The sequence below is a fragment of the Passer montanus genome, unplaced genomic scaffold (genome assembly GCF_014805655.1).
Source record: "Passer montanus isolate IOZ18808 unplaced genomic scaffold, ASM1480565v1 scaffold3, whole genome shotgun sequence".
NCBI lineage: Eukaryota > Metazoa > Chordata > Aves > Passeriformes > Passeridae > Passer > Passer montanus.
In genome coordinates, this window is record NW_024367707.1 from 20516373 (window position 1) to 20534273 (window position 17901).

Here is a 17901-nt window from a genome sequence, read left to right on the forward strand (position 1 = left end):
GAGGCGAAGGGCGCGGGCGAGGGGCGGGGCGGGGCGCGGCCGCCGCCCGGCGCCAGCTCCGAGCTCCGCGCCGCCTTCGGGCCCTGCAAGAGAGGAGAGAGAGCGGGAGACAGCCCGGCTGCGGCACCGGTGCCTGGCGGTGCCCCCGGCAGGCTGCTGTCACCGTGCGCGAAACGACTGTCGGACCCACGGCTGCCCCGGGCCCGCTCTTGCAAGCCCAAACGACTCCCCGGTTGAGGCAGGAGCAAAGTTAAGCGGGAGGAGCTGCTGCCAAGCACCGTGATAGGAAGAGATCAAAGAAACAATGGGGGGTTTTTTTGTTATTTTTTCCCCCTATTTCACAGAATCACAGAACAGGTCAGGTTGGAAGGGACCATCTAGCAGGGTCATCCCAGAGCACATGGCACAGGATCGTGTCCAGGCTGTTCTTGAGACTCTCCAGTGAGGGAGACTCCACACCCTATCGGGGTAACCCATTCCGGTTGTTCTTGAGACTCTCCAGTGAGGGAGACTCCACACCCTATCGGGGCAACCCGTTCTGGTGCTCGGTCACTCGCACAGTGGCCAAGAAGTTCTTCCTTATATTCTGATGGAACTTTCTGGGCATCAGTTTCTGCCCCTTGCCCTGCATTAGTTATACACTCTCTATTTTAATAGAGTCACTATAAGGCAGGTATGAAGGAGGTGAAATGCTACAGCTGGAGGCTCAGAAGACAATAATGGAAATACGCTTGCCACGCAATCAGGAAGCTGAGGAGCTCAGTTTTCTGTGAAGGGAGGAACTACAGGTGGGTGGAAGAGCAAACACTGGAAATGTTGAGAAACCAGCAGAATGAACAAAAAATACAGTGCCAAACCTAATAGCTTTCACAGACCTCAGTTACTGGTCTGGCTGAACTTTATTTTGCTCTGCAGGAACCTGTTAACGTTCACAGCCTGAGGGTCTCAGATGAATCTCCATGTATTCTGTGTGCCACCACAGCAGACAGGCTCTGTTGCGTTGGTGGTGTCCGACTGGGCTCAGGGAGCAAGTACTCTGAGAGGTCTCACTATTTCAAGTTCCCAGTGTGACCAGTCAGGTTTCTTTCAGGACCACCTGAAGACCAGTAAGTCACCAACACATTTTGCATGCTCCCCTACTCCATTTTCAAGCTGAAACAGCTGCTCAAGTAACCCTCCTGGCTGAGATCTTAAAACAAGGCTTTAAGGTAAGGTAAATGCTGTAGGGAAACCCTTTTATAGGCTGCCCTTATACAGAAGAATAAGAAAGGGAAGGCAAAGGCACAGTTACAGGACTGACATTATTTTACTCGCTTTCTTAAGAACAGCTCAGTGTCTCCTTTCCATCTAAATGCTTCTCTGTTCAAAGAAATGATTACCTGGCTCGATATCACGCTTGCTTCTCTCAGTGACTGCTGGTTCGTTGTTTGTGAAGATGTGATTTGCCCTTGAAGTTGAGAACTGGGGACAAGCTGCTGCTGAGAGAGGGCCCCTGATCTCTGCTGTAGCTGTTGTGGGTCCAGCTGCTGAGTATTGCTAAAGCTCAGGGACACTGTTGGCTGCTGTAAGATCATCTGGAAAAGAAGAGGGGAGGATTTGTTTACATAGCCCAGATGTTCTGAATAATGAATGTGACAGAAGTAAATCCAAAGATATATTCTAAAATAAAATTACCACATTTCTGGATTCATAACACATTTACTGTTAGTTGGAAATCACCTATCATTCCTACATTAACAGCTCTACTGTCTCTAGTTTCTTGGTTTCTTGTTTTGCAAGTGCACCCACTACTTGTGAAATCTGTCTAGAAGATGCAAGTCCTCTCTCAATGGGGCAGGCACAGCCCTCTTAAGAGCAGTTCCCAGAACATTCACTGTGTTCTGGGGCATCCTGACCAAAGAGAAGACAGTAACTCCGTGTCTTTTCAGTCCTTTTGTTTCTCCTTTCAACAAAATCCACCAGCCTTTCAGACAGAACTGTCTTTGAATTTGTCTCTAGAAATTCTACACTTTACACCCAGCTGAGTTGTCAAATGTTTTTAATGAGGCCACAGTCAGGCCAGAGCTCTCCAAGCTGAATGGCCGTGTCCTTATCATTGACAGGATGTGTAAACAGACAGTCGCTGTCATTTATCTGATTTCCCATCAGGTAACTGTCACCTGGTGTTCTTCCTAACTGTGCCATGCATTTGACTTGTGCAAAAGAGCTAGCAGCTTCTCTCTTAGTGTTTCTGTAAGTGATGTCCTCTCTACTTTTGCATTTCAAGATGAAGCTTTCTTCTTTAAAAGTCCTCTTTATGTGCCATGCATTTGACTTGTGCAAAAGAGCTAGCAGCTTCTCTCTTAGTGTTTCTGTAAGTGATGTCCTCTCTACTTTTGCATTTCAAGATGAAGCTTTCTTCTTTAAAAGTTATAGGACTTGGGAATTTTTCCTTTTCTAGGGGCTATTTCTTTTATTACAGCTGTAAAGAGGGAAAAGTAGTCTTTGAAAACCATGCATTGTTAATGCCACAAGCTCTCTTTGCAGTATTTCAGACCTAGCCTTTCTGCCACCAAGGGCTGTATGGAGATACACATCCCACACAGCTGATGTAATTTTTGGATCTGATTCTGATTCCACACCACTGCTACATGTGTGGAACTCCATTAATTTAAGCGGAGCTACTTAAGTTTTAAATGAAATCAGAATCACAATTATTCTCTTCATTATTCATCCATCAGTCTCATGCCTAGCAGTACATCTGAGGTATGGCCAGTAATTAGTACACCTTCGTGCAGCTTATTGCTGTATTAACAATTCCCTAAACTATCATGTCCCCTCTAATTTTTCCTGGAAAAAGCCCATACTTTTCTCCAAAGGCCCAGTATAATGTATTGCTTTTCTCTGCAAAAGTATGACTTGATCCATCATGGTTGTACTTATTTATCTAGCTTTAAAAACACAGCTTATTTAAATATGATAAATTTTTAATTAATTTATGCATGCCAAGATTTTACCCTGGAAAAAAGGTACAGACAAAGCTTATATTAATCAGCTAGGAGAGGGGGGCAATTTAGGAAAAGCAACAGCTTGTTTCAGGTGCTGTAGGCTAACCACATCTCAGAGATGTCTGATAGGAATAAATGGGTCAAGTGACAGGGTTGGGGCTGCTGCTTGCAGCAGGTCTGAAACTAGCTCTGAGTGTTTTCTTTTAAAAACACTGCTCACTGAGTTAGGAACCATTACATATCAGAAAGACAGATGGTCTTGCAACTTCTGCCAAGTAAATAGGTCTTATTATGAATAAATCAAAGACAAATATAATGAAAATTCATTTTCTTGTTTATTTTCTGTACATAGAAGCTAAGTTTTGGACATGTTTAGTACATGAACTCACTTGATTAGCCCTAGCAGTGAGACAGGTCACCACTGATATAAAATTTTTTATAAGATTCAGAACAGGCAAAGCAAGTGGTGCATGTGAAAAAGGTGATGGGGAGGGAGTGTGAGCCCACTGGTACTGGACAGATCACTGCAAATTAAGACCTTTAGGAGGATTAGCTTGGTGTCCTCCTTGTACGTGGCACACAGCACTGGAGAAACACTCAGTTCACCCAGTGCAAATTCAGCATCTATCAAGGTGAATGTCAGGTGGGGTGTGAACTTACAGCAGACTGCTTATTTAGCAGGGACCTCCCTGTGTGCTTACCTCACTTCCAGATGAAGGCCAAGGAGTTTATCCTCCAAAGAAAGCAGAGTAACCTACTTTGCAATTACAAGAGTGTGCCACTGGGTAGGAATGTGCACAGTTAATGGTTGGCAGCTAGCATACCATAAATTTAGAACCAAGTTTATCCCAGTAGGCCAATTTCATTTGTTCATATGTTCATACCCTGAGAGGGCTCTGAGTGTTTCATACCTGGGGACCCTCTGTTGCCATTATAGTGGCCAAAGCAGCATTGTTACCCTCTGGACATAAATGACCTGGAAAAAACAAGCTTAGAGCAGGAGACAATGGTGGCCGTGTCCCTGCAGAACTGAAAACTCAAGATGTCTTATCAAAAGAAAAGTTAACCTGACAGAAGATCGAAGCATGGAATTTCCACCTGTTAAACTTAGAAGCTTAATTTGTACAAAATTTAATGGTGGTTTTTCATAATGTACCTCTTTTGTGAATGTCTTGTCTGAATTCCGCCAAAACACTGAAATACAGCAGCTTTAAATAACAAGAAAAACCTTTTCATAAAAAATAAAATCTTTTCCTACGTAGATAAATTAGCAGCCTCCTAACTGTATTGCTGCTAATGACATGCCTTGTTGGTGATTTTGTGGACTGCAAGGTCAGTGAAGCATCTTACAAACATTTTTTAATTGGCCAGATTGTTAACATACACAGCAAAGCAGCAAGGGAGAGGAGGGACCCTCTGACACTGCTGGCCCCTCATTCTAAGACAGAAGGGCCCTACAGCTAATGGCTGAACCACACTGACAAGGCATCCCGAGGAAAACATCTCTTTGACTCCACCTGTCCTTTGGATAATCAGGGGATTATAGCTTTTGGGCTCATCATTACAGGCATCAAGACTCTTTCTTTATGTAAAATGTATAAAGATGAGAAGCACAGCACTGGGAAGCTGAGATTCATGACTTCGAAGACAGCCTGTTTTGCAAATGATGGGTGGCTGTGGATGGTCTTGATTGTAGTTCTTGCAAGCTGGTCAGGCTCAGCCTTTCTGCCTTCCTCTTGCATCTGTGAATCATTAGCTAGACTGTTCAAACTGGAGCAGACACAGCATCCTACAGACTTCTGAGGTTACTCTTCCTGTTCTTGTCCTCCATTGTCAGGAAAAGCAGTAACAGGGATCTAATGGGGTTTTGAACACTTTTATTCAGGGCCTGCAACCCTCCCGACAGTTTCATCTTTCTCTGCACAAGACTTCTGCAAACAATTTCTAATGCAGACTACTGTGCTACACATCTCTCTGTCTGGGAAAGCATTTCTTGGTGGACTGCTGTACTCAGTTTTGAAGATCTCTGAAGGAAATGGAAATCAAGCTTAATTCTCCATGGAGCTACCTGTACACTTCTGTGTGGAAGGGAGTGAACCAGTGAGGATGATATGCTAATAAATCAGCTCATAAGGGAAAAGCAGGGAACACTTTCCCCTTTTCAGACAGCCTACATCACTCCCCCATGCTTACAGCTCTATTATGCAGTGTATTAAAGACACCAGAAATGTGCTTGATAGTAGCCAGTTTGTTACTGTGCATTTTAGCTTTGATAGTAGACACAGATCAATGTCTGCAGACATCCAGCTCCCTGAATGATGAAATCTGTGCAGCAAAGCACATGGTTGGATTTCTGATTTAACAGTTTACTCCTTGCTGCTTGTGAGTCACAAAAGAGCTGCATGCAAAAGTGTGCAGCTTTCTTTCAAATTGCCCCTAGCCAAGTAAGACAAAAATTATTCCTCATCTCAATCTATCCCTGCAACAGCACCATAATTTCTTTGTGTGTTTTTTGTTTTTTTACCTAGAGAAAGTAGGAGAAGAAAAAGGTCCTGGCCAGGAGTCAGTGTGACCACTTGCATCTCATCACCTTGTTTGATTGCTCTGAGAGACCAAAAAGCACACAAAATACAGAGGATGTATTCTCCATCCAGCATTGTCATTTAAGGCAGATATGCAGCCCCCTGCATTTCCAAGCTCTCTCCATTCTCCCTGCCTCTCAGTACTGCACTGCAGTAAGCTGGGAATTGGTAAGTACTGACACAAGAGAACTTGTAATGGTCTGAAAAAGCTTGGTCCCACCTGGTGCAGTTTTCATGGGAGAGGGCATCACCCAGATGGTGTAACTCAGAGCTACAAACTGGTAAGGGGGGGGGCAATGCAGATCAACCCACCATTTATTTACCTTCTGGGCCTCTGCCTGAGCTCCCTCTGAGTGTATTTGAGAATCTGTCCCATGGTCTTTGTCCAAGTAAATGCAGCCTAATGTATATAGGAGACAGCTTTCTAAAAATAAAATCTGAAATCTGTTTCTTGCATATAAGAATGTGCTCTGAAAGTCTGTTTTTGCCTGAATGATGAAAAAAAAGAGCGTGTATGATTACTGAAGATGTCACCAGGAGAGAGTAATGGTTGTCACCCAATTAATCATGTCTCTTGATATTCATAATAACAATAATAGCTTTCAGACATATGACATGATTCTGAACTGAACACCTGTTAATTGCATAGAGACTTTCTCTTCCCCTTAATCAAAGTCAGCGGAGAACCAATAGAAGAAACACACTGAAGCTAAACCTGGTCTCCCTACGTGATTGTATGGCACCAGGAACAGGGAGTTCTGGCTTTGGAACCCACAGGTGCTGTCATCTTACAGCAGTGCACATGCAGCAACTTAGGTGGAAAAGTTTCTAATTTGGCTTTGCTGATCCCTTAATTACCTAAACATACAATCCCAATTTGTTAATGTGTGAAACTGCATTTCACAGATGCTGATGATGGGTGAGAGTCTATTTCTGTGTGGAAGCTGCAAGCAAAATTCCCACTGATTTCAGTAGGTCCCATCTTGTTTGTAAAATACTCTTGAGGTGTTTGCTTCCTTGGCAAAGCTTGTCTTCTAAAATCATCTTGTTAGTATAATACTCAAAGTCCCCAGTGCCACATTACTAGCAAGGATCATTTAACCTGGCATTTATAGTTAAATTATGAGGAACATAGCAGTAATCACCCACATTCAGAAAACTTCCACAAAAGTGGATGATTTGTCCATTTGTTGTGAAAGGGAACCTGTGATCTACTAAACTGCTATTTAATAAATACTTGCTATTATTTCTGAGGTTTGGTAGATGTAAGGGGTACAAAGCACATACCGTACTAGAGAATTCTATCTCTGTATAGGAGGTGTCAAAGGCAGAAGCAGAGCAGGATCAGTCAGCTCCACCCTAAAGACTTAAGCCTGTCTGGTGAGGAAAAAATCCAGATACTTCCAAGGTGTGAACAAATGAACAGCAGAATTTTGGGGGTTTTAATGTGACAAGGAAGTCTCAACTTCAACATTCTTTCTACTACAGCTGCTCAGTCTGAAGACTTGGTAGATAAAGTAAGAAAATGCTATTGTAAATGACCCTAATTACTCTCTTCCTCCTAAGGCTGAAGTATTCCTTCCTCCTCTTCTTCCAGAGAAGGAAGGAAGAAGGAAACCTTTCTTGACAGAGGTTACTCAAGAGGCTTTTAGAGGGCAACATCCTCATTCAGATGAGCTAGTTTTCACGTGTCCAGATATCCTGGACTCTGGAGCAATTTTAATTTGCCAAGCCTATCATGTGAGAGACGATGCTTGACTCCGTCCCTTCCAGTAGTAACGCACCTGTACGCTGGAGTCTTGGACCAGGCAGAGCTGCTCCTGGATCTTCTGGAGCTCCTCCTGCTGCCAGCGGATGTTGGCCTGCAGGATCCGTGTCCGCTGCTCTAGCTGGTCCTTGATGGTCTGGAACATGCTGAACTGTGCAGAGAACTGGGGGGAGGAAATAAAAAAAGAAGGGGGGAGGGGAAATCAGTCATTCTAATACAAACAGGCCTCAGTATAACATTGTTCTGTAAGGAGTTACTGGTGTCTTGATTGTAAAGCACAGCTAAAAAAAAAGTCTTTGTAATATACTAACATCTAGAGACAGACATCTTGTCTATTTTCAGGGTTATGCACATATATTAAATTTCCTCAGCTACAATGATCTGCTTACAGTTGACCATGTTCTGTTGTAAGGACTGTTTTTGGGAGTATGCTACTTTAAAATATCAGAGCATCTTAACTGGATGGCAAATGAGTGCATTATTTTCATCAGCTTGTAGTTTGGAGCCTTTAGTGTGGCATAACAGTATAATCCAGATGTGTTTTACTAACACTTTCCTTTTTCAGAACAGAAATAGCAGTTCTGCAATGCTTTGTTCTGCTGATGACTTACTAAGGCATCATACAATAGACCACAATAAACATTTTCTAGATTTGTACAGCTGAGTAGTACTTAAATGACAAGAAATACTCATTAAGTTATTTTTATATGTGATATAAAATGAATAGCTCAACTCAGTGGAAGAAAGGCTGTTCTAAATAATAGTAAAAAATGGAGATCATTAATCAAGGTCAAGAAGCAGGTGCAACCTCCAATAGCAGCAATACTGACACAAACTGAAATAATTCAAGAGTTGTGGAGAGGACTAACAGCAATAAATCCCTAGTATTTGATGCTTTCAGGTATGATTCAAAGTTCACTAAAGTTAATTATTACTTTAATAGGCTTTGGAATAATTGCTTTTGATAAGCTCATATTCCAAAAGTAAAAAACAGTCTTTGAAAAAAAGAACAAAACCCTTCAAAAAATCTTTTTAAGTTTTTATGTAATCAAGGCATCCAAGATCTTCTTGAAAACATGCAGGGCTGTGAGTGTACAGGCAAAAAATAATTAAATTGCTGTGACTTGAAAATGCTGCCTTGTCCCTATATTTGGTCCAGTGGCTCTGTGCTAGTGGGTGAGCTGATGCTTGCTGCTGGAACCTTCTTGCTCCATGGTGCACCGGCTTACATAGCTTCTGGCTTTTTAGTAGGGAAAAAAAGATAACAAGACAGGAATTAACTAGTGCTCTCGTGCTAGCAGCACTGTACACTTCCTTTGATAAAATTTTTGGCTACTTAGAGAAAGCTAAATGTGACAGAACAGATTTGTATCAGCTAAGTAGTTCACTTTAAACCAGTTAAGTATGTGAAAGTACCTTTACATTCCCTCTAGCAAAGCTGAGGGAAATGGCCTGGCAGAGAAAGAGCGAGAACTTCAGAAGGTTTATTTCCATTTATCAGGCAGAGGGTGGCTTTCCCACACAGCCTGGGAGGTCACTGCACAGAGTGGTGGCCAGGTGGAGGTCAGTCTCACAGCCAACCCTGCTTAGGGGCAAGGAGGGCTGCTAAGGTGGCACCTGCAGTTGCTGGTGACAGAGCCCACTTTGCTGCCAGAGGCATCTGTGAGCACTCGCAGCTTGCGCCGTCTGCCCAAGCAGGTGATGTGAGCCTCAGCCCTGCTGTGACTCGTGGTGCCTGTGCCTGCAAACAGCAGCACCATCATCTGCAACCTGCTCCTCTCCCAGAGCAGGAAGTTGGTATGAAACCTCCCAAAGGGAAGTTTGTGTTACTTGGAATTGGTGTTACAGAAGAGAAGCCAGAGCAAGGTCTCCTTCTTTCTTTCTTGTCCATGTATAAAGCATTAACCCGAGGAGTGGTTGAGCAGAGACCTCAGATGTTTGGGAATAAGAACAAGTGACTCAAAGGGGAATCTAGGGCTGCTTGTTGTAGCCCAGCCTTTTGGTTCTGAAGAGCCCCAAGTATCCTGATTTTAGGAGCGGAATGATGCTGTGAGCAACAGATCATAGAGGAGATGCAGCTAATTCCTGCTTTAACCTGGCATGTACAGAAGGATCTTTTAAAAAGACAACTCTCATAATCTAATTATCTCTATATGAACTCTTTTAGCGAGGACTGCTTTTAAGTTTTTAAAAGGATCCTAATTAGAAAAGGAATTAAAAACAGTTTTAGCAAAGAGCTTCATTTTAACTGCCCAGCTTGGTGATAGTAGACTTAACATGCAAACATGCATTGATTAACATGCAAATTCCTTGATGACCCTTTGAGAAAAGAACCTGATTTTATTCAACTGATCAGTGTAAGGAATTTTAAACCAGGCAATTTCACAATCACTTTATACTTCAAAATGAAACAAAATCCATTCTCAGGCCTTAGTTTTAAATTTGAATTTGCTTTGTAAAGTTGCATACAAGAATGTATTGCTGTTGATTTTAAATTATTATTCCTTATTTTTTTGTGCAGGTTCTTATATTTAGTATTTTCATTTTATATTGTCTTTTTGTTCTCTTTTTCACATGCTTTTTGTATTAATATACTTAACATCAACAATTAGCTGGTATACTGGAGTAGAAGCTGTTATGGATGAAGACAAGGAACTTTCTCTTTTGCTTTTCTCCTTTTCCCATCTAACCCCCAAATTGTTGATAACTCTAACCATGACCCCTGTGCTTACAGAGCTTCTATTGTTTTTGTACAATGAGACACTAACAGCAATTGACCTGCTCCAGAGAGTATTTATCTCAAGATCATTAACTGCTCTACTAATTAAGGGAGAAATCTCTAATTGTACAATAAATTAAAAGACCTTAACTCAAAACATTCCACAGAAAACACTGCCCAGCTTTAACTCTGCCATTGGCATCAGATGAAGCTGCTCTTCATTTCACTTAGGTCTTTACATATGTCCACAGAATTCTTAGATAAGTGCATGTAATACACAGAAAAGTGTCATCTTCCTAGATAAAGTCAAACATGGGAGACTAAACCTGTGAGATCTCTATAGTTGCACCAGTTTAATCAAGGTTTGTTAATCCAGGCAAAAAAAACTCGAAAGCAAAACCCACAGCAGCAATAATTTTAGTCTGATTTCTTAAAAAAAAAAGTAAAATAAAGTGACACATTTGGGATCATGTCAGCAGATGTTCAGGTGGGGAGGGGCTTGAAGCACTACTGCTGGTGATGGTCCAGGGAGGCTCTACAGCCCAGGGAGAGGGACTGGCACTTCCATGCTATGATTCCTCTCCTCCACCATGCCCACGGAGAGAGGTTTTTCTCCACTGAGTGCTACCCCACAGTGCCAGGGTTACTCCTTCTCCCTAGGTGCTGGGGGGCTGCAGCCAGGGGCGGGGACCTACGGCCCCTGTGTCTGTCAGGATGGTTCCTCATTTCTATTGTGATGAACAAAAAGATAGATGTCCCAAGACAATCTGTTCCTACAGGTGTCATGACAATAGGTAGCTGGGTAAAGAAAAGATTTGTTTTGTAGCTCAGTTTCCTTTGAAACTTTATTTTCTGCCTACCTTCCAACTTTCAATTCTTCTGGCCCAATAGATGAGCCATGTTTCTTGCTGGAGACATTCAACAGAGTTGTGAGAGTGTCAAAAATACCAGACTGATGTAGCTTCATGGAAGCTTTAGCTGAGCAAAGGAGAGAAGAATCCACTCATCCCTTGCTCCTGTGGGAAAGGCTGGCTCCATGCACCAGCCCTGCAAGGCACAGCCCTTGGGAAACTGGATTTCATTAGTTTTGCAGCTCACCGAACGACTTGTTCTTTCTTTCTGTCATCTGAATAACACCTGCTCAATCCCAAACGGATTATTAGTGTTAATTATTATTCAGTCATCAACATCCGCTGTGTTGCAGGGGATTTTAATTTATGACAATGAAGAAGGCAAACAAACAAATATTCTAATTAGGAGCACTTGGTTGAAAGTAAACCATTTACATTCAGGTGACATCTAGGGTGACACTGTGATGTCTGTTCATTCACACAAGCAAGGCATAAGCTAAAATCACATTTCAGTGGAGACAAAACCATTACAGCCTTTGCTGGAAATAAACCTACTCAAAGTTCAAGCAGATGGTGCCCGAGGCAGCAGCTAGCTGCTCACTGCAGACACAGTTGTGGCCACTTGTAATGTTTTCCCTGCTGCTGCCACCCTGTAGCCAAATGTTAGCCACAAGAATACCCAGGGCCTTCCAGCTCCCACCATCAGTCACCTTCAGCTAAGGACAAGTGGCAGAAAGGCAGCAGAGAGAAACTTGTTCAGCTCCTCCTTGCAAGCTGGCAGGGAGGAACCTGGCCACACTATTTCTACAAGCAATGGGCTTGTGTTTTGCCTCTAAACTGCTGGGAAATGGTCAGCTAGGAAGCCAAAAAAGTGTTCTTGGTGAGATGCACATGTACCTGGTTTTGTCCCTCACTCACTTAGTGCTGCAGGCACCTTTGTCTTTTGAATAATTAATTATATTGCTGTGGGCTGACATGTTAATTATTTTAAAGTGGGACATATAGTGTAGTATCATAACATTCATAACAGTTTATGAAAATCACCCAAGTGTGTGGAGACTTGGTACTCTCTACAGGAGTTTTGCTATGGAGTGTGAACATCAGCAGCCTGAGCTGCAATGTCCTGGTGTTATTTCCCTGCTCCATGTCAAGCTTCATCCTGAGCTTTGCCTGGAGTACTGCTGTGACTGCTGCCAGAGGGCTGCCTGTGTAGACAGACTCCAGTCAGCCCTCTTCCTTTCACCAAGATTTAGGTGGCCCAAAGATGCTTAAACAGTGACTACATGGCACTCTAATTTGTCATAAAAAAAATGGAACTGGTGTGCCAGTAAGAGCCTTTCACTGGGAAGGGACAAGGCAGCAGGGGTCTTGGTAAACAACTGGAAAGCTTCTCTTCACAAAGAGCTTTGATGGAGAAGAAAGGGAGGTAGAAAAAAAGTCAAACAAAACACACAGAGACTTATAATACATAAAGTAATTGATGTTTGAAAATGCATTAATGAATAACGGAGAGAAGTATCTGTAAAAGAAAATGAATGTTCAGAGCAGATAATTGATATGCTGTTTATTCGCTGCATGCTAGCGTGGAGTCATGAAGAGAATATTAAACATGGAAGATAAATGAGAATTTGTTATTTCAAAGCCAGTATCCTTAGGACTTTGTATGCATTATGTGCTACAGAAATAAACTCCGGGGTCTTGTGAGTGAGTATATGGTATCAATGGTAGAAGCAGTCTGGGTCCAGCAATACTCTGTCATTCCTAAAATCAGAGGATGATGGGGTGTATCATCACAGCAGAACCACAGGAGAAAACAATGAGCTGGGAACATGGTACTCAAATCAGCTTCTTCAAAATCCACTGCAAATGTAACCCTGAGGTGATGTTTTGGGCCATCACCCGCTTTTGAGATATGGTTTAATAGATTGGAGGAATCTGAAATTTGTCTTCAGTGGCATCCTCTCCATTACTGGCACACTCACAAAATGGGTGTTGTTAAATTTGCATGTCCTTTACTGCTGGTTAGTTCTATATCAGCACAGCCAAATAGGCGTTTTTAGCAGACTGGATGTCTCTGTTAGTTTTTGGTTTTAATTCTCATTGTGAATTTGATCTTGAAGGGACCTGGTTGTGTAAAAGTGAAGTTGAAAAGTCTTTTTCCATCTGTTTTTTGTCCTCTCATGAAACAGATGCGTGCACACCTGAACCTACACACACCTGGGCTTCTGAACACCTGCATGCAGTTATATGTTTAAACATACAAGTGTACAATTCAGATTACTTTCCCACAATATTTTAAGTGTTTGAGAATTTGGATTTGGGGATTTTAGTTACTAGAGATGTAACTTAAAAGCCCCAAAATGAGAAAGTATCAGGAGATAAGCAAGTGACCTATTCCACTTCCAAATCCCCAACTAACCTGTGCCAGAGGTGCAGGCTGATTTTGCAGAGTTGCTTGAGGCAGCAACTGCTGTGGGAGAAGCTCACATGGAAGCTGAGAAGGCAAAGAAACCTAGGTTAAAAACAAAACAAACCAAAACTTTATTTGTAAGTTTGGCTCCTTTAAATTTTAGGTTTCTTCTAATGCTGTGGCTTCTGTGTAAGTTGTTTTTAATTGCTAAGCTGCGTATGTGGCACATGCTGTTACACCCTCTGCCTGTTTCCATGATTCCTTGTGAAGTTACCTGAAGAGCAGTAGGCTGGCTGAGTCTATGCACAGATAAATCCTGCTGTGTGCTCGGTGTTCTCGGCAAGGGAGTGTTAGACTCCGTGATCAGCTTTGTCGGTGTAGCTGCAAGAAAAGTACCAGTGAGATCTTACATGCTGGAAATCAACCCTGTTTGAAGTGGGTAATATGACAAGACCTGGGTAGAAATTGTAATGGCCTGGCTAAATTCTAGTGGGAGTCAGGGCTGTTCTTGTTGACTTCAATGGCAGTAAAATTAAACTGATAAGGAGGGTCTGGGCAAAGATAAAAGTAAATGAGACAAATTATGGTTCTATGCTCCAATGAGCAGTGCAAAAGGACCCATGAACTGTTCTAAACCAGCTGGAACTTTATATGGGATAAATAACTGTAAATTTAGGTTAGCTCATTGGCTTTTTTCCCAGACCAGGAAGCAGAAAGAGTATACCCAGGTCAGCCCTGAAGTATCCTAAATCTTGGCCAGAGGAGAGTCACCCACAGGCTGTTACTACTCATGTAAGTCTAGAGAAGTCTCATATTGCTCACACTGGTGCCCTCAAATCTAAGGACAGAGTCCTCACTTTTGTAACAGATTGAAACAGCACATTTCATGTCTAATCCCACTGTTCATCTTCCAGCATTCAGGTGGTTGTGCTAGAACCTTCCCTCCTGTGCATTACCATTTCAGCTTTTGCACTTCTTTGTCAGTGCATATCATCAATACCTCATCATTTACTGTTAAATTAGCAGCTGTGGTATATAAGCACCCATTCTTTAACTTGGCTAAATTAAAAATAATTTCATAACTCAAGAATGCCACTCACATGCTGGGTCTGACTTGGGTGTGTGGGAAGATTTTGGCGAGCTCCTGGATGATACTGAGGGTGTCCGACTAGCGCTGAGGATTGAGGCACCAATATCAAGTGCATTAAAGTGCTGTTCAGGATCCAAGCTGGCACCACTCTCCTAAAACAAACCAGAAAAGGAGAACAGCTATTGCATCTGTCAGAGGTAAAGCATTTTGATACTTAGTAATGGTTGCACTCCAGTTCTCTGGCAGACCTAAAATGACTTGAGCAGAACTAATCTCAGGTAGGCCAGCAGAAGACCTGGACAAAGGTGTCAATGCCCCTTCCAAACAGCATCCAACTAATGCATTTTACAAACAACTATCACTGAGCTAGAAATAAATAGCAAGCTACTGCCATAGTCACTTTGTGCCTTGAGATGTTTTTCTGAGTCTTTCTTTTGTGTTCAGTTGGATGTGACAGCAACTGCAACCTCTGCGAGACACTTGGCCATGCACTGAGGACGAGTTTTGCTGTCTTTCCTCAAGAGATCACTGAGGTGTAGCCAAGAGGGCTGATTGCCAGAAGTTGTCCAAGTGAATCTGAATCTTTAAACTGTAGTACCTTGCCAAGGAAAAGTTAGATATCTCACACTGCCCCTGCTCATGTTCCTCTTCATTTGTGGCTGTTACTGATCTCCAGGTTCATCCTTTGATAAACTCACCTGATTTATGTCAAATTAGTTCAAAGAGCAACGAGTTCTGAAGTTGAGATAATCCACCAACATCGGAGAAAGGCAATGCTGGAGTCTTCAGTGACGTTAATATAGGAACAAGTTGTGATCACTACATAAATTCATAAAAAGCTTTTCTCATTGTACCTTTAGTGCTGAGGACACCACCTCTGAGGACACTTCTTCCAAGCCCATCTCCTGTCTCCTCTCCACCCGAACATCTGCATAACTGAATGGAAAACAAGTCTATGTATCAACATGGAACTGCTGTATTTCTTAAAATGTGCTTTAAGAGAGTGGAGGAACAAATTACTGTACATTTTACAGGTTAAATGAAGAGCTGAAAAGTGACTTAAGTCAAATGCTACTGAATAACATTTGAGAGTGTTTTAATTTTCAGGCTTTGCTCTGTTCCTATCTTGAAGTCAAGATGCATATTAAAGAACGATATAAAAAGGTCAAGTTCATATCCTACAACCACTTTATAACTTTACTGGAAAGCTTCTATAAATCTCTTTAGAAACAACATAAGGATTAGAGAAAGTGAATATTTAAGGGATCTGTCTATTCTCTAATTTTGCACAAAATGAAAAAATGCCATAGTCTATCTGCCCCTAAATGGAAAAAAAATTAAGCTTAACATAAACTAAGGTTCAGTCTGACAATTTTTCTATAATTACCCTACTTCCTTATAAAGTTCAGGCTTATTTTTTTGCTATGTAAATGATGTTATATTTTTAAAAGAAAATGCTGGCAGATATGAGGTTGCTCCTATCTTACTGTCCTTTATGTCCCGGCTGGTTGATAGGACTTTCCATACCTTACCACCATGTGAGTGCACACAATGAACTCTGGCTTGGAGTTCCACTGGTGGTAGGTGATGTAGTAATGGGTCTGGAGCCAGATCCACTGCTGTCCTTTGGTCAGAAACCGATAGCAGCACGACTTCCCCTTGCCGAACTGCATCACTGCCAGCAGAAAACACACACAGCTTGTAGCACAACTTCCCACATGAAAATGATATGAAATGTGAAAAAAAAAAGTGACAAAAATATCTGTCATAGGTAGACAGAAGTGTAAGCACCAATTTGAGTAAGTGCTCCTCTCAGCCTTCTGACAGAACAAAAATCATAATGATTAGCAGGTATCTTCTTCTGACACTATGGATAGTACATTCCTACACAGTAAAATTAACCTTAAGTTTGGACACTAATGAACTAGTGTCTGCTAAAATTTAAACACAGATCTTACCCAGCTTTATGTGCTGATCACATACTGCTTAATTAGACACCTGGGATTATTTTCTAAGAGTGATCATCTTAAGGTCTAGAGCAGAAAAGTACAGGATAAAAATGCTTGAAAAGATGAGTATTGTGTGCAGATGGATTTAGGATGAAGTAAGCATATGAGATAATACTGTGCAAAGACAAAAATAATTTGAAAGAAAACTCCCAGACTGACAAGAATTCAAACTACAGTAAACCAGGGTGTACTGAAGATTTTGAAGATTCACCAACCAAATAATCTCTGCTTTTTTCCCCCTGGGGATTTCAAGGGGTTCCCAAACATCCACATATTTAGCCTTTCTCTATTTCAATGTCAACATATTAAAACTAATGTTGACAGGATACTTTCAAGATAGGCAGAGGTGGTAATCTGAGATGTTACAGCCAGTTCTGTAAGCAAATATTTGAAAAGCATCGCATTATTTTCTTTATTTAGTGAAAGAGTTTTTCAATTAAATCCTAGTAGACCGTATTTAAATAATCACAGCTAATCCCAAATACACAGTGAACAACATTAGAGGAAATAATCCACAAGAATTGCTTGAACTATTTCTGCATGTTCTTTACTAATAGAACAGGAGTCAAATCTGGCATATTTTAGCTCTTCAGTGAGTCTCACTGGCTACTTTTGGGGATATAGACGGGAAAATTGTATTTTTCAGAGCTTGGTAAGTCTGTCCCAGATGCCAATCAGCTGCAGCGCCTGCAGTCTGCTACAGCTCTGCTAACATATACAGGCTGAGGCAAGAGTCAAACCTCCCCTTCCAAACAGCTGTTCACTGAAAAGAGGTGTCCCAGTGTCCAGTGACTTCCCAGGAACCTGGGCCATGAGATACTTACAGTGTTCATGGCACCTTGCTAGCAGCTCTAGGTCATCTATGTGGTAATAGTCGTAGCCAGAAGTACCCAGCACTTCAAAAGGCAAGTATCCGATAATCGGCGGAGCTCTGCGGTTGGGCACAACAGGAGTCCATAAAACACAACGAGCAGGTCTGCATGTTGATGCAGAGATGCAAACAGCCCAGATCTACTTTCACTTATCAGTGCATAGTTGTTCACCTCAGGGGGCTGGATCCTCACTTTCCCCCACTTTGAGCTTGGGATACCCAGCTGGGAGCAGCAATACCGGCAGGCACCATCCCACCAGGACAAGACTATGACAACACCCCTTTTCCAGGGAAAATGTGATTGTGGAAAGCAGTGCAGCTTCTCAGGTTCCTTTACAGAGGAATTTGCTGGGAGGGAGTCGTTCCTTGGCTGCTGCTTGGTCAGGGGCTCTGCAATGGCTTCTGCAGCCCTTATACAGGGGAAAATGTGTGGGGAGGTGTTTGGAAGCCGTCATCTGCTGGGACCGGGGGGATAAGAGAGGAAATCATCTGTGCTGCTTTCCTCCGGGTGCCTGGAGAGCTCATCTGTGGCATGCTGAGGCACTTGCTTTGTACCTTTGCCAGCACAGATGCCTCAGGCCAGCATAGACTTTCCCTCCGTAACTCAGTGGGAA

The 17901-nt window shown here is 42.3% G+C and overlaps 1 protein-coding gene across 1 annotated transcript in view; it reads right to left on the minus strand.

Moving 5' to 3' along the window:
• Positions 1–17901, minus strand: part of NPAS2 (neuronal PAS domain protein 2) — a 105086-nt gene that overhangs the window by 5389 nt on the left and 81796 nt on the right. The window contains 10 exon segments of the mRNA XM_039714398.1: positions 1–29; positions 31–83; positions 1380–1574; positions 7354–7500; positions 13327–13419; positions 13592–13698; positions 14418–14559; positions 15262–15343; positions 15935–16082; positions 17241–17347. The exon segment at positions 1–29 is cut by the window's left edge and continues 94 nt beyond it. Coding sequence (XP_039570332.1) covers positions 1–29; positions 31–83; positions 1380–1574; positions 7354–7500; positions 13327–13419; positions 13592–13698; positions 14418–14559; positions 15262–15343; positions 15935–16082; positions 17241–17347 — 1103 coding nt within the window.